At 43.9% G+C, this 16,099-nt stretch overlaps 1 protein-coding gene across 3 annotated transcripts in view; it reads right to left on the bottom strand.

The window, feature by feature from the left end:
- Nucleotides 1-16,099, bottom strand: part of Rarb (retinoic acid receptor beta) — a 177,751-nt gene that overhangs the window by 17,233 nt on the left and 144,419 nt on the right. For all 3 annotated transcript variants that reach the window (XM_090322355.1, XM_090322346.1, XM_090322365.1), the window contains exon 4: nucleotides 2,683-2,843. In XM_090322355.1, coding sequence (XP_090178481.1) covers nucleotides 2,683-2,843 — 161 coding nt within the window. The remainder of the gene's footprint in view (nucleotides 1-2,682; nucleotides 2,844-16,099) is intronic.

The following is a 16,099-nucleotide window of genomic DNA, read 5'->3' as shown; positions in this document are numbered from 1 at the left end:
TCTTCATAGGTTGAATTCACAAGTGCCCTCGGCCCAAGGGGATGTGAGTCTGCATGTGGTAGAGCCATCAGGGGTGGGAAGAAGATGTGACAAAGCCCATTGTCACAGGATCAAAAGCGCTACCCATTCTGTGTGCTTCCTGTCTGCCAGCAATGCAATGAGGACGTGGTCAAACATTTATTCAGGCAACCTGAAGAGTATCATGAAAATCCCCACTATTCCCACTATTTCCATGCCTGTCATCCTGTTCTGAGGAGGCTGAGATCTGAGGATCATGGTTCAAAGCCAAGCCAAGCAAAGAAGTCTATGAGGCTTCTTATCTCCAATTAGCCAACAAAAAGCTGTAAGTGGACGTGTGGCTCAGCTCCAGTTGAGAGAGAAAAAGTCAAAACAGAGCATGAGGCTGAGCTCAAGCCCTAGTGCTGGTGTGTGTACAACATTGTAAATACATGTGAAAATGTCATAATGAAACACATCACAATGTAAAAAAAGGAGGGTGGTAAAATATCACAGAGTGTGTCAAATATGATCTAAGTACTACATTATATACATGTATGGAACTATCACAAGGAAACACTGTACAATTAATATATGATCATCAAAATTACCAACTATTTTTGGGTACCAGTAATCCTAGCTACTCACTCAGGAGGGTGAGTTCTGAGGATCTCAGTTGAAATCTACACTGTCCAGAAAAGTTGGTAGGATGATTCCTCCTCTTTTTCCTCCTCCTCCTCCTCCTCCTCCTCCTCCTCCTCCTCCTCCTCCTCCTCCTCTTCCTTCTCTATCATTTCATTTTTTTTTCTTTCGACAGTTCCAGGGCTTGAACTCAGGGCCTGGGCACTGCCCTTGGGCTTCCTCAAGGAAGAACTCTACCACTCAAGGAAGAACTCTAGAGCTCTGCCACTTGAGCCACAGCACCACTTCTGACTTTTTCTGTGTATATGGTACCAAGGAATTGAACCCAGGGCTTCATGCATGCTAGGCAAGCACTGTACCATGCTCTCAGCCCAAGTGTCTAACCAGTAGAAAGCTGGAAGTGGAGCTGTGGCTCAAAAGAGAGAGAACCAGCCTTGAGGGCCCCCCCCTCCAAAAAAAAGAAAAAAAAAGAAAAGAAAAGTGAGAAACAAAACCCCCTCCAAAACTAAGTCCCTGAGTTCAAGCCCCAGTACTGGCGCATGCACACAAAACTCCACTATTAGGGGGAAGGAGCGGAGGCTCAAGTGATGATATGTTTTAAAGCTGCACATCCTGATGAGTAGCACGGGCAAGATTTAAACCTGGGTTTGTGAAGCCCGAATCCCTGATGATGCAGCGGCTCCTGGGTGCCTAAGGAAGCAACCACCATCCTCACAATGAGCTTATGTGGCCCAGCCCACTCCACCCTGTGCGGGCTGTACACTGCCCCTCCTCTCCTTTCTACACGGAGCCCATTCCCCAGCTTTTGTTAGGGTAAAGCGTCATTCATTCGTTAGAAACCTTTGGAAGGATACTAACTCAAGTTCATGCTTGCCCTACCCAGGTCTAGGGTGGAGGGTACATGCTTCTGTCTCCTCCCCCCTCCATTCCTGCCACCCTCTGAGACCTCACCATTTGTCCTAAATGGACTGGAGACTGGGAAGAAAGAGAAGCCACTTGGAAGGATTTGCAGGTGGGCTGCTGGCTGCCTGCCTTTTTATTCCCATCTGCCTGCTTATTTGAATGGCAGTGATGGCACGCTGGTGAAGGTGGCAGGAAGTCTCTGGCCATGAAAGCAACTGCCTATCTAAAAAAAAAACAATACCCATCCCCCCCAAAAAAAGCTCTCTAAAATGCTCAAGTCACAGCAGATCTTGCTGAGAATGTGTTCTGGCTGCTTTTATTTATTTATGTTCCCACCTACTTCCAGAAAGGATTTGAAGTCGCTTACAATAAAAACAAAGCTAGATCTGCGTCTAAACAGTGGAAATCCAGAGACAGCCACCTGCATTTGCCTCGCGGGGTGAGCAGTGTGTGTGTAGGGGGAGGGGTGCCTCTGGAAGCAGGCGGAGGGTCACCTCAGGGAGGAACTGTGCTTGATTGAAAGAGGTGCGCCTCACAGAGCTGAGGATGATGGAGCCCCCAGGGGACAGATGACAGCTCACCCCCCAAAAGCGGCGCAGTAGGAAAGGGTCCCAAGAGCCAGCAGGGAGCTTGTGTATCTTGGGCCAAAAGCACAACTGCATCCAGCTGGTTATGGAGGGGAGAACCCTGGAAGGGCTGGGAGACCGATGAGGGAAGGGGACAGAAGGTGCTCAGTGCTGAGTACCAGCCACGAGACTGATGGGGAGATTGATGCCTTCCCTAGGCAGGGAGGTAAGGTTTACCACTGGCTTCTGCCATAGCCATGAAATAGTTAAATAACTCCATCTATCTCTTCACCAGACCAAAGTTCCTGCCTGAGAGCAGCAAACAGTTCAGGTTTCCTGTACCTAGCATGCAAGCCAGCACACAGTAAGTGCTCAGGGAGGGCTTCTTGCTGAATGCCTGTGTAGACGACTGACTTGGCAAAGCCTTATCCTATTCAGGCTGCCACGTGGGGCCGTGTGGCTACAGTACAGCTCTACTTGGCTGGCATGCAAGTCTAGGGATAACCCTGGCAGGCCTGGAAATGTGGGTGTGTGTTGGGGGGGGCCCTGCCTGGGGCCAGCGGCTCTTCCTTACCGTGGTGTATTTGCCCAGCTGGCAGAGCGAGGGGAAGGTTTCCTGGTGAGCCTTTCGGATCTTCTCAGTGAGGTCGTCCAGCTCTGCTGTCATCTCATAGCTCTCAGGGCACTCTTGCTTGGAAGGCTCCTTCTTTTTCTTGTTCCTGTCATTCCTGACAGCTGGAAGGGAAAGGAGGCAAACCAGAGGTCACTAGTGGTCAGGCCTGTGCCGTCCAAAACTAGGAGGTTTCCATGGCTCAGGACCCCCTGACACCAGGAACAGGATCAGCAGGGAGAGTAAGATCTCTCAGCATCACACTGGACCCCTGACGGCCAGGGGACAATGTTTGTCTTTCTGGGTGGACGAGCACCTAACCAATCAGCTTAGGAAGCTTGTGGGCATAGCTGGAGGTAACTCCTGGCTGTGTGAGAGAACTTTCCTCGCAGTGAAGAACAGGGGCCTCCCTAGAGACCCCTTCCCCCCACAATGTCAGTTAAAACAGAAGCCCTCAGCTCCGCAAACCATCTATTCTTTCAGTCCAGGCCTCAACTGGCCCCTGGAACACAACAGGTGAGCATCATCTGCCCCTAAGGTGCCAGGCACACAGAGGTCACTGGGGGACCCATGCTTGGTGCTCTGGAGATGCAGCCTTACCCTTGGCAGCCCAGCAGTCCAACTGGATGCCCCAGCCCTTGGCTGAGAGCTGTGCGGAAGGAAACCCGTAGCCCGGCAAGTTAGAAAGGTGAAACCAGATAATGTGAGTTCTCTGGGGAGTCCAAGTTCTCCTGGGAGACTTCTGGGGTGCCAGGCTGACTACCTATGCCACCAGCATGATCTGCCTAAGACAATTTAACTGGAGTGTCCTTGTGAAGGCCTCCTCAACCATCTGTGCCTGGGCAAAACCAGGTTGCTAGGAGATTCCCCGTATTCTGCCTGGGACAGGATGGACAGCAGAGCCCAAGGAAGGGGGAGAGAGGGAAGAGAGGTGAAAGGAAGAAGGGAGGAGGCAGCTGGGATGGAGGGGGAGGGTGGGGAGAAATCAAGTATTTGCTCTTGCTAGGGCTCAGTGCAGCCCTTGGACCCACCCTGGGGCTCAGGAGCTGCTTCAGGATGGCCTGTACTACGTTCCATCCACCTTCGAGGCCTGTGTGGCCAGACAGAGCTCAGTTGAGCTCCTTGCTTGCAGAGCTGAAAGGCATCCCAGCCCCTGGGACTCTGTGGAGGAATCTCTACCTGCCCTCGCCCCGCCCCGCTGCAGTGGCCAGATGGGTGATGAAGTGGAGCGGGAGGGCATTCAAAGGGTCGGGAGTGTGATTTATATATCTGATAGGACCTGGATCCATGTTTGCAAAGCACTTCTTGGACTAAAGGTGCTTCATGAAATATCAAGCATTCTCCTTGTGAGAGGCTAAGTGCTACAAATCAGATTTGGTGGCATATAAGTAACATATTTATGATCCACTATCATATTGCAAATGAAATGAATGTAATAAAAGTGTCACTTATACAAATACCTCTGATGTACGGATCTCGACCTATGAATATGAAAACAGACACCCAAGCACTTTTATTTGAATGTCTAATCATGGAAATAAATGAAGTCATGTTCATTTTAATGTGTGCACTTGTGCACATATCTGGAATATTGATTTCTATGCGCACAATAAAAATTGAATGCAGGAGACAACACAAAAGATGTGGATTACACTTGGACTCAGGGAAACAATGAAAATACTAGTGATGGGATTAAAAAATTCATAAAGTTATATATACATATTCAGTTTAGCAAAGGGAGTACAATGGTCTATTTATTCTTGCTTGAAAATTAAAGTCCAAAATTCACACATCTCAGCTTCTCAGCTCCTTGCTAACTGCAAGAATAATGGGTCACAGTGGGTGATTAAAGTGATCTGGTTGTTGTGAGAGATGGGGGAGGAGACTGTAACTAACACACGGATACACCCAAGAGAAAAGCAGAGTCTACTTGAATCTTTATATCAAAACCATTTTTCTGGAGCAATTATATAAATGAATTACCACAGATAGAAAGGCAAGTGCATCTATTACTAATCTCTGGAGATGCTTTTCCTGCCAGGGAAAGAACGGGGCGGTTCACATTCAAGCTTTCACTAGCAAGTCCCCCGGTTAGGGCGGGCAGAGTGGGGTGCAGGTATGGTCCTTCACATTTGCAGCCCCTGGAAAGCAGAGACGGACTTTTTCCCAGCACAGCCTGCCAGTACTTAACTAGGTGCTCTTCCAACAAGTGCTGTGTTTCTACAGCCCTGCAGCTCTGCTTCTCATCACTAAGGAGATAAGTGCCTGGGGACAAGCCTGCCGACTGGCACCTGCACGTGTTTGTGTGGGGAACACAGTCCTGGCTTCCTTGGCTTGAAGCCTGTGGAAGGGAACAGTATTCCCAGAGGAGAGCTCCAAACCTTGGGCTGCATGCATGCCCAAGGACTTTCAGAGTGACAGGATGCTTCTGGGAAAGAACCCAGTCAGGGTCTGAAGAGTTCCCGAACACAGAGTCCTGAGTGGACCCAGCAAACCCAGAAATAGGACCTGCTTCATCCATGGTCTTGTGAGCGATCGTAAGTGCTTATTGTTGCAAACTATCGAGGTTTTGGGGTGACTGGTCATGCAGACATAACTAACTGATACAGTCTGCATTTTTCTACAACAGTAAGACACATGTTATAGGATATGTGCATTGAGACACACCTTGTTGGATACTGTTAAGCAGTTAGGGGAAGGAAGAAACATGTCGTCATTCCTGCCACCAAAAGCTCCAAATCTTTTACCATGAACAGAAACGAGGCATCATCCGCTCTCTGGAGGTCTTAGGATACAAATTAAAGGAGTACTGGAGGAGAGGGAAAGGTAATAGGGAGAAATCCCAGAGGCCTTTGTTTTAGTACATCTTTTCATTAATTAGGAAAAAACGCACAATAATCTCTTCGTGTCTTTGAGTCTAAGTTTCCACATAAAAAACTAAGGACATTGAATTTTTCCTTGATACACACATACACAGAGACATATATGTATATGAATATGTATATGTATCTTAATTCTATGTATATACATAGAATTGTATGTATATACATGAAGATTATAAGTGATTGCATCACAAAGTAGCATCTAAAAAAATCAAAAGCAAGGCAGGATAGAGTATACTCCATAGGAGGAGACTGGAAGACTGCAAGTTTGAAGCCAGCCTGGGATCTGTAGTGAGACCTTACCTCAAAACAAACAAGACAAGACAAAGACACCCCCAAACAGTTGCAATTCATTGAATTCATTTATTCAGCCATATTCATCGAGTCCTGGAGTTACTGAATATACTGAGTTCAATAAAGAATGGAGTTTTCCACTATACATGAAGCATACTGAATACATGTTATAGAATGTAAGAGTTTAATTACAGGGAATGCATTGAAATGTGCAATTGCTAAGATGACAGTTGAGGAAGGAGGAAAAAAGAAGCAAAAAGGGAATAGTGAAGGGAGAAAAGGGAAAAGAAGAATTGGGAAGGGAGGGAACACAGGAAACAGAAAACCTAAAGGTGATGTGGAAGAAAGAACTGCTTCTGATCAGGAAGACAGAACGTAGGCAAAGTCAGGACTTGGCATATGAATGTGACTTAGTAAGCACACATGGCCATGTGTGCTCCGTGGGTTCAGCTCTTTGCGCTATCGCTTGACACACCTGATGAGTCTCTGCCTGAGCCAAAGACTTGCATGTGTCAATAAGGAACCTAAGCTAAGCATTTGTGGCCTGAGAGTTTTCAATGTGCTTTCCAAATAGCCTGTCTGGAATATTAATGTGTAGAAGCTCTTTCACATTTATCAACACAGTTAAAAAAAACTTGAACTATTAGAAAAATAGTCTATCTGTGGCTATGTGGGCGATGCATATCACAAATTTAATGGAAGTGAGAAAAAGAAAAACATTTACTTCCCAATGGTATGCTTAACCTGTCGACCCAGTCATTTTCAGTGTGGGTCCTGAAGGATTCAATATTTTCCAAGGATCTTCAGAATTACCAACTACAGTGTTTATTCAGGGTAGTTTCTTCCCTAAATATATGCTATTATTTTCATTTGTTTACGTTTTGTTTTTTTAAATATATTTTTATTGTAATTAATAGAAGGGTTACATTATATTCACCAGATAGAAGGTGCATTACTTCACAAACATTGATACCCTTTCTCATGTCTTGGTCCCCATTTCCCTCCCTCCAGAGATGGAGTCTTGCGATGTGGCCTCACTCACTCTCACGACCTTTCTGCTTCAGCCTGTTAAGTGTGGGGGATTACAAGTGAGCACTTTCATGCACAGCTAATTTTAATTTGTCAATTATGGGTTGTCAATTAATGGGTTGATTATACACTAGGCCACTAGTAGGTATAATTAGTAAAGTAACTATAAGTTTTCTCCCTAATAATTATGTATTTTAAGTATCTTTTTTGAACAATAGCGCAGAGATTTAAACTCAGGGTCTCATGGTTGATAGGTAAGCCCGCTAACTCTATCTTCCAGGGAGCTGGAATTATAGGCATGAGCCACCATGTTGATTATAAAGTATCTTTTAATGATAAGTTTCACTTAAAAGAAAATCCATTGGGCACTGGTGGCTCACCCCTGTAATTCTAGCTACTTAAGAGGCTGAAGTCTGAGGATCACAGCTCAGAGCCAGCGTGGGCTCTAACGTCCGTGAGACTCTTATCTTCAATTAACCACCAGAAAACCAGAAATGTTGCTGTGGCTCAAGTGGTAGAGTGCTACTAGCCTCGAGCTGAAGAGCTCAGGGACAGTGTCCAGGCCCAGACTTCAAGCCCCACGACCGACTAAAAAAAATTCATCCACCTGTCTAGCCATTTGTCTATCCTCAGTGTATCCATTCATTAATTAGTATATTTATCCATTCCTTCTGCCAGCACTCATTTATCTGACATCCATAAATTGATTCATTCAGCTGTCCACCATTCTGTACCGTTTTTGACCATGGATTTGTCCCTCATCTTGTCTATCCACCCATATTTCTATGTAGTTATCTACCCATCCATATATTATTTCTTTTAAATGTAGTCATTTTATCCAATATACACTATGTAAAAAAATGAACTGAGGGTAGGTATGGGAGGAGAAAAATGGAGGAGAATGAAGGAAGGGGTTACTCTGAATAAAAAGCAATTGTACTTATAACCTGACTTCTGGTACCCCTTTGTACTTATTATACCCCTTATTGTAACCTCTTTGTACTACTATTACTACTACTACTAATAATAATAATAACAATAAGTTATAAACTAGATATTGAGGACTTGCACTGCATCTGCTACTGTGACCAATGTCAGAGAAACCACTGAGAATACTAGTAAAAGACAATCATCTAACAAATAGATAGAATGCACTACGCTGGATCCCAATAGTGAAACATTACTCAAGCAAAGAGGAATACAGAGTCTAAGGCCATAGGTTGTATTAGACCCAGAGGTAGGACAGCTGAGGGCTCAGCCTGGGAGGGGTCTTGGAGAATGCCACAGGAGAGAGTGCAGGATTGCACTGAGCATGACCGATTTGACTTTCTCAATACTCCCAATTCATAGAACGCTGCCTCTCCTGTACCTCAATGTGTTAACTAAATGGGACTTGGAGGCATAGGAGAGGTGTTTGATGAAGAGAATGACATGTGCAAAGCCCTGGGAGTTAGAAATAACCAGAAGCTTTGGAAGTTAGTTTTGCTGTAGTCTTAAAGGACAGGGTTTCAAAGCCAGGTTCTACTGGTTTACTCCTGTGATCCTAGCTACTCATGAGTCTAAGGTCTGAGGATTGTGGTTTGAAGCCAGATAGGAAAGTCTGTGACACTCTTATCTCCAACTAACCACAAAAAGGAGAAAGTAAAGTGGTAGAATGCAGGCTTTGAGCAGAAAAGTGCAGTGACAGTGCCCAGGCCCTAAGTTCAAGACTCAGGATCCTCCCCCCGCCCCCCCCCCAACACTAATATCCAGGTTCAAAGGGACAGGCGGCTTTGGTTCATCAAAGGCTGGAAGACCAGAGCAGTGAGGAGAGCCTTGAAACTCTCCAAGGAGCAGGGCGGGATCGTAACTCACAGTTCTCACGTGATCTTGTGGATTTTGCCAGGACAAGTTAAGTCTACGTGGGTTGTTGCTGGCTGTAAAGTTGTTAGGAGAGTCTGGTGTGTTCATTGGTGAAGAGATGACTGAGGGTAGGGAGATAACTGAGGTGCTAACGAAAAGCTCCAGGTAAAAGAAGAGGGAAGTGAATTAGGGAGGGACTGTGGGGAAGGCAGAGTCACAGAGTGGCCAGGCAAGGCCATGTGACAAGAATACGGGCATTTCAGCGAGAGGCGGAATGCATGAGATTCCAGTACCAGATGCTACCAAGTAGAAGTATGCGTGTGTGTGTGTGTGTGTGTGTGTGTGTGTGTGTGTATGCAAGTGCATAACAGAAACTCTTCTGCCTGCAAATGGAGCCTGGGAAGAGTTCACTTAGGATGGAATGGTAGCAATGCAAAGGTTGGCAAATTCCTTTTTCTTTTTGTCTTTCCTTCTTCTAGTTCTTGACTTCTAGACTGAGCATTTGAATACAGTGTTTAAGCTGTGAATCAGCAGATGCAAACACTGGGGAAACAGCAAGAAATCACAGAGCAAGTCCCTACATTCAGTGTGTATATGTGTGTGTGTCCTGGGTGTGCTGGATGAAGGCAAAGTATAATATAGTATGCTTCCTCTGTCACACAAAGCATAGAAGGAGGTATACTAACTACTCCAAAGCAGAGGGAAACTGAGGATCTTAAAAGCCAGATAGCCACTAATCTAAGAGGTGAATATTTGAGTACATGTCCACTTCCAAAGCTATATATTACTCATGGGAGAATTATTTTTCCTTGGTTTTACTTTTAAAGCTGAGTGTCCTCCATAGCATGCAGTGAGGACTGTAATGAGGACTGCTATTGAGGGGGTCGCTCTCAGGCCACATCTTTCTAGAAGAAAATATTTTAAAAATTGAAGCAGTAGAAGTAAACCACAGGCCTCAAGTCAGGACAGGCACATGGAGTGTTGGCAGAACTGGAGGCAATTTAACCTTCCCCGAGTGAACTCTCGTTGGCGGTGTCTCCTAGCACAGACAGATCACCCCCACTTCCCTGTTGTAAAGAACTGTGCATTAGATTAAGTGCCTAAAACCTTCCTACCCTACAGATTTTTAGTTCCCAGATGTTTCATATGAGAGTTATTTGGAAAAGAAAGAAAACCATCTTCACCATTCTCTGCATAGCTTACTGGCACATGCTTTGGATATCTGATGCTAACAGAGAATCCAGCTTCTATTCCCAGGAAGGCCCCAGCTAAGGGGTCAAAAAAAATGCTAAAAGTGCAAGAAATACCACGGGAAATGTTCCTGCCAGAGCTTCACAACTCACTTCCTTTGCCCTTGCTCTAACACCCACACCCAGAATGTGGCTTTCTTCTGTTAATCAAAAAGACATCTGCTAACGTCTTCTAGGCTAGAGGTGCCTTTAGGACTCTGCAGAGCCACAGGACGGCATCTAGAACAGAAAGTAGCCCAGAACAATCCCAGCACCCTGTGGTCCCCATTACAGCACAGGGAGCAGCAAGTGAGTATCAGGTAGCATTTAGACCTAGCAACTGGCTCTCTGCAATCCATTCTATCTGTGAGCAGCTAAGTGAAAGAAGCAGTCCAGGAGAAAGAAGATGGATGGTGGGGTCTGAAGTGTGGCAAGACAGGCTACCATCAGGTAGGATCTGAGAGGAGGAGACAGAGGTCACAGGCAAGTATATACATGTATATGTATATACACATATATGTATATACATACATATACATACATGCATACACACATATATGTGGGCCTTCATTTCTGTGGTTTCCATATTTTTCTGTCAATCTTACTCTGCAGATGGGAAATGCTTTTTTTTTAAAAAAAAATCGCATCTTTTATTGAATTGGAACCCCTGTTGCACAACTATTTAAAGATCATAAGATAGGATTTAAGAGTTACAACTTTTCTGAACAAGTACAGACTATTTTTTTTCTCATCATTAGTCATTAAATAATGCAGTCTTTCCATAGCACTTAGGTAGGATCTTTGTATTAAAAGTAATTGAGAGATGTCTTAAAGTATATGGGAAGATGTGTGTAGATTATGTTAAAATACTGCATCATTTTGTTTAGAGAACTCAAGAGTCATCAGATTTTGCTGTCTGTAGGAGTCCTGAAACCTTTTTCTCAAAGATGCTGAGAGATGCTGTGTGTAGACACACAGAAAGGGGCAGAAAGAACTGCTTATATTGGGGAAAGTAAGAATTAAGTATACGAGTCAATCTAGCTACTTGTCAACTTAGTCCTTCATTCATCAATAATTTACTCAAGCATTTACAGGGAATCCATGCTAAGTTTTGTCTCTTCCTGACTATTGTCAGATATGATTTGTGAATAACAGTGCAAGGCTTGGCTGGGAGTGCTAATTCAGCTTGAAATACTGCATCCAGGGATACTCATATGGCCTGCTCTCAGCCCATACAGAGCCTTCCCTATCCCTGGTATGTTCCTAGCCCTCTGGTTATTCATGGGTCCTGAGGTCTGTGAACAAACCCTTCCCTCTCCAACACAAAAAAACTCCATCTCTGAGCCAGACTCTTGCCTGAAGAAAAGGTGTGGCTCTCTGAATGCCCAGTGGATTTCTGTGATATCCCATAGGGTAGGAGTGCCTCCTAAAAGGCACTCTGCCCTGCAGAGCTCCTTTGCCTCCTGTGTGGCCATCTCAATGGACTCGAGTCACAAAAGTATAAGCAGACCTCTTTCTTGTTCAATGTCTCTGCTAAGGACCTGTGAGTCTACCTGTTTGTTCTCCAGGGCAACGCTGCTCCTGGGAATTTATCCAATAGGTCACAAACAAGATTACAGTAAAGGCACCAGCATATCCAAGTTCACTGCAGCACTATTCACCAGAGCCATGATATGGAATCAGCCTGATGCTTCTCAATCGACAAATGGATCAAGAAAATTTGGTATATCTATACAATGGAATTTTAGTCTTCCATTAGAAAGTGATATTGTACCATCCATAAGGATATGGAAAGACTTGGCAAAAAAAATCACATTAAGTAAGGTAAACCTGACTCAGAGAAAGAAACAAAGGTTGCATGGTTTCCTTCATTTGTGGTAGATAGAACGTGCCCATAAATCTTTAAGTTAACATATGAGGTGGTACCACAAGTGGTTACAAATGAATTAACTGAAGTGTAATAGATTCTATGGAGAGTTCAAATAGTATAATCTTTTAGAAAGATTAGGTCAAAGCCCAACAATATCAGCACCAAGAAAAGGCTACATGCAAGAGAGAGGGGGGGGGGGTAGACAAATGAAAGGGGAAGGGGGGCAGAATGCAAACAAGCATTCCTTGTATATTTCATAAAATTAAGAAAAGAAAGGGAAGGGGCAGGTAGAAGAGGGGTGAGAACGTTGAAGGGCTAACACTGTCCAAGATGCATTATAATCATAAGCAGCTTTGTTAAGTGGCATATCCTTTGTATAACTAGATAATAAAAAGATATTAAAATGTCTTTAAAGCAAAATAAAAAAGATACCACTCATAATTAGGGCAGACTAATAATTCTAGACTGGCTACACTCACTGTTTCCCCTGTGACCTGTTCTTACTACAAAGCCATTGTTTAAAGTGGCCCCTTCCCATCCCAGTGACCCCAGTAAGACCTTTCTCCAAGACCTTCAAAGTTGGTATATGTCATTAGGTTTCAAGGTCATCTCCTTAGCCAAATAAGCAGGCAGTGCTACAGACTGGAGGCCATGTCTTCCTGAAATTTACATGTGGAAGCAAGAACCCATGTGATGGACTTAAAGTTGGGTTGGTCACTGGGAGATGATAAGGTCCTGAGGATGGAGTCCTAAGGGATCACATTGTTGTTGGTGATGGTTGTGGGGCTTGAACTCAGGGCCTAGGCGCTGTCCCTGAGCTATTTTGCTCAAGGCTCGTGTTCTATCATTTAGGGCCACAGCACTACTTTTGGTTTCCTGGTAGTTAACTGGAGATAATTTTTCTTGGGCTTTTCTCACCAGGCTGGCTGTGAACCACGATCCTCAGATCTCATCCTCCTGAGTAGCTAGGATTATGGAAATGAGCCACTGGTACTCCATTCCTACCATCTGAGGTTCCTGCAAGAAAACAACTGTCTATAAGCCTGAAAGTGGGCCTCAGCAGACAGTGGGCTTTGACCTTGGACATTTGGCCTCCAGAGCTGAGGGAAACAAATGCTGTTGTTTATAAGCTATCCAGTATACAGTGTTAATATTAGAGTAGCGTAGATGGAGTAGGGCAGACAGGCAGACACACTCCCTTTCCTCAAGGCTCTCAGAAATTACATAATGTCTAAAGAATTGTTATTTTCCACAATAGAGACTTCTACTGCCAAATCACTTAACTGAAAAGAGGCCTCATTTCCTCCACCTCCAGTTACTGGAGCAGCACGTGCTGTCACATTGACCTCATCTTATTTGAAGCATTGTAAAAGGGGAATCCCTCCTAAGGCTTGGAATGCTTCCAAATACTAGTCATCATTTTCAACACATGTCCTGACCAGAAATGTCCAGAATTCTACTGTTGGAAGGAACTATCCCAGCCATCGAGAATTGGGCTAAGGAGAATGGCAATTACTTTGAAATCACAGGAACTGAGTGAGGGAGTGCTGGGTTCCAATCTGGTATCTATGACATTGGTCACTGTATAAATTTGAGTGAGTTCCCTGACATAAGTGTTGGCCACCTGAGCACTGAGAAGCAGAAGATGCAATGGCAAATGGAGACGATTTCCCCTAATCTTTCTTCTCTTTAGGACCCTCAGCTAGCTTAAAGCAATCACCTTCTCCCCACCTCTGGTTTTCTCTGTTATGAATTTCCAGTATGTTTAATTTTATCTCCTTCAACACAGCATTGTGACCTTAGGCTATGCTGGGCAGTCTGCTGTGGATAATATCCATTTTTAGAGAACTTCTTTCCTCTCTAAAATGTGGATCTTTCCTAACGTGATGATCTTTCAAAGTTTGCAAGGTGAACTCCAAACACAGCAGGCTGCAGTGATCTTTACTAAAACTGTTGGTCAAGCCTCTTATTTTTTTTTTGGCCAGTCCTGGGGCTTGAACTCAGGGCCTGAGCACTGTTTTTTGGCTTTCCTCAAGGCTGGAGCTCTACCACCTGAGTTACAGCACCATTTCTGGCTTTTTCTATGGATGTGGTAGCAAGGAATCGAACCGGGGTCTTTGTGCTTGCTAGGCAAGCACTCTACCACTAGGCCACACTCCTGGCCTGGTCAAAACTCTTAAAGGGAAACATTATTAGCCAAGGTGCCAAGCAGCCCTGCTTTTCCCCAGCCTGTGTGTCCTCTGGCAGTGTAGTAGATCAGGACTTGATATGTACTCGTGATCAACAGCATCTGGTTTGTGCCAACCCACTTTTTACTTCTGCTTAGACCTTCAAAACTTCAGACCTTTTACAGTCCTCTCCTCAAATGTCAGGGTCATATCTTGGATCAGCTTTGGCAAGACTATCTGTCACCCAATACCTTGTTATGCCCCAATATGCCCCCTTGCCATGGTTCTTTGGGTTCTTGTATATGTGGCCACCAGATTGTGTCGTCACTCCCTACCTGCCGGACCCCCCAACCCTGACACGCACAGTAACATGAGAAGAATTCAGAATTGCCAACCATGTTTGGATGAGAGCAGAACTATTTCCAGGCTACAAGTTCAAACAGGCCAATATACTTCCACACCTGTGTCGACACAGTAGGTAAGTACTACCCTTAAATACCCAGTCAAACCTCCTTCTCACTGGCTGGCCTGTCGCTTACCCTAAAACATCCGCCATGGTGAAGTTGCTACCAAGGATATAGGAAAAATATTCAAAACCAAAATATAGGATTTCTCTAGGGAACGTATATTTTAAAAAATGAGAAGAAAGCAGCAATTACTGGGGAGTTGGCAAGTTGTCACATTTCCCTAGGTACTCTGATAATATACACTCAAAGGATTCAAACTCCCACCCCACAGTGCTTTGGAGAATGACTTCCAGCAATGTTGCATTTGGATCAGTAGGAAGGAAAAATTCCTATATAATCCTGGCAAACAACAGAACATACATCCCACTTGAAGTCATGTGTCTCATCAAGACCTTCCCGCAGGCCTGCCTTGAAGCCAAGGATTTTGAATGCTGATCCTCCTGTATTATTCATTACATAATTGCTGTGTTTTATAAGAAATATGATCTATTATAACCTTGAATGAAGTACATTAAATGACATTGAAAATTAGATTATTCTGATTATTAGAGAAGTGAGAAATGTGCTAAACATTTGTAAGACTGATAATCAATCAGGGTATCCATTTGAGTGTAATAAAAATCAATCTGGAGCCAGTGTATTTAAATCCAATTTTTTAAGCGCAACATTTTCCTCAGAGTTTCTTTCTAAAATGTTTCCATCTTCCACAACAATGATTGATGCTCTCTCTTGGGAGAAGCACTCACTCCAATGACTTCATCCACTGCACACAAACTATAGTGCACTTGAAAAAATGAAGGCGAATGAATTACAATAATAGCGATATATTTTTGAGGGCCACAGATTTATGTCACTTAAGCTAGAAAGTTACCTAGCTGCATTGCCTGGGCACAAACAAAATGTACAACTAAGATCATAGTATGACTTTTATTTTTCAACGTAAGTAAGGCATTTTCATACTGAGTTTTTATTTCACCTGAGGAAAAAAAGATGAAACTAAGTCAGACACCAGTGCCTTATCCCTACAATCCTAGCTACTCAGGAGGCTGAGATCTGGAGGATTGTGGTTCAAAGCCAGCCTGGGCAGAAGAACCTGTAGAAATTCCATCTCCAATTAACCAGCAAAATGTTGGATGACTAATGATCCATGATTAATTCTCATTCCAGAAATAAAACCTTGCTTTTACTTTAGTATGTTTTATTCTACTCTCTACTTTTTATACATTCACATTTTTATTGAATGTGAAACAAACAGTTTCCCCTTGTGGAAATGTTCTTTTATTTTTCAATATCTTCTTTTTTATTGTATTTTACTGTCTGGGTAATGTATAGAGGGGACACAGTTACATTTGTCAGGTAGGGGGTACATTACTTTTCGAACATTGAGACCCTTCTCAGGTTTTTGTCCTCCTTTCCTTCTCCTCTCCCTCTCTTACATTTACATTTCTTTGACATAGACCATATAGTATCCAAATTTCTACTTAAGAACAAAGAGTTTTGTTCTTTGGACTCACATCATTGACATACTCAGACTCCAACAGGTTCAAGTATCTTCTCTGTTGTCAGCTATGAGAACTGTCAGCTACAACACCAGCTGCAA

The sequence above is a fragment of the Megascapheus bottae genome, chromosome 2 (genome assembly GCF_031878675.1).
Source record: "Megascapheus bottae isolate mThoBot1 chromosome 2, mThoBot2.hap1, whole genome shotgun sequence".
NCBI lineage: Eukaryota > Metazoa > Chordata > Mammalia > Rodentia > Geomyidae > Megascapheus > Megascapheus bottae.
The sequence above is the reverse complement of the archived record's forward strand: the minus strand, read 5'-3'. Positions and strand labels throughout refer to the sequence as shown.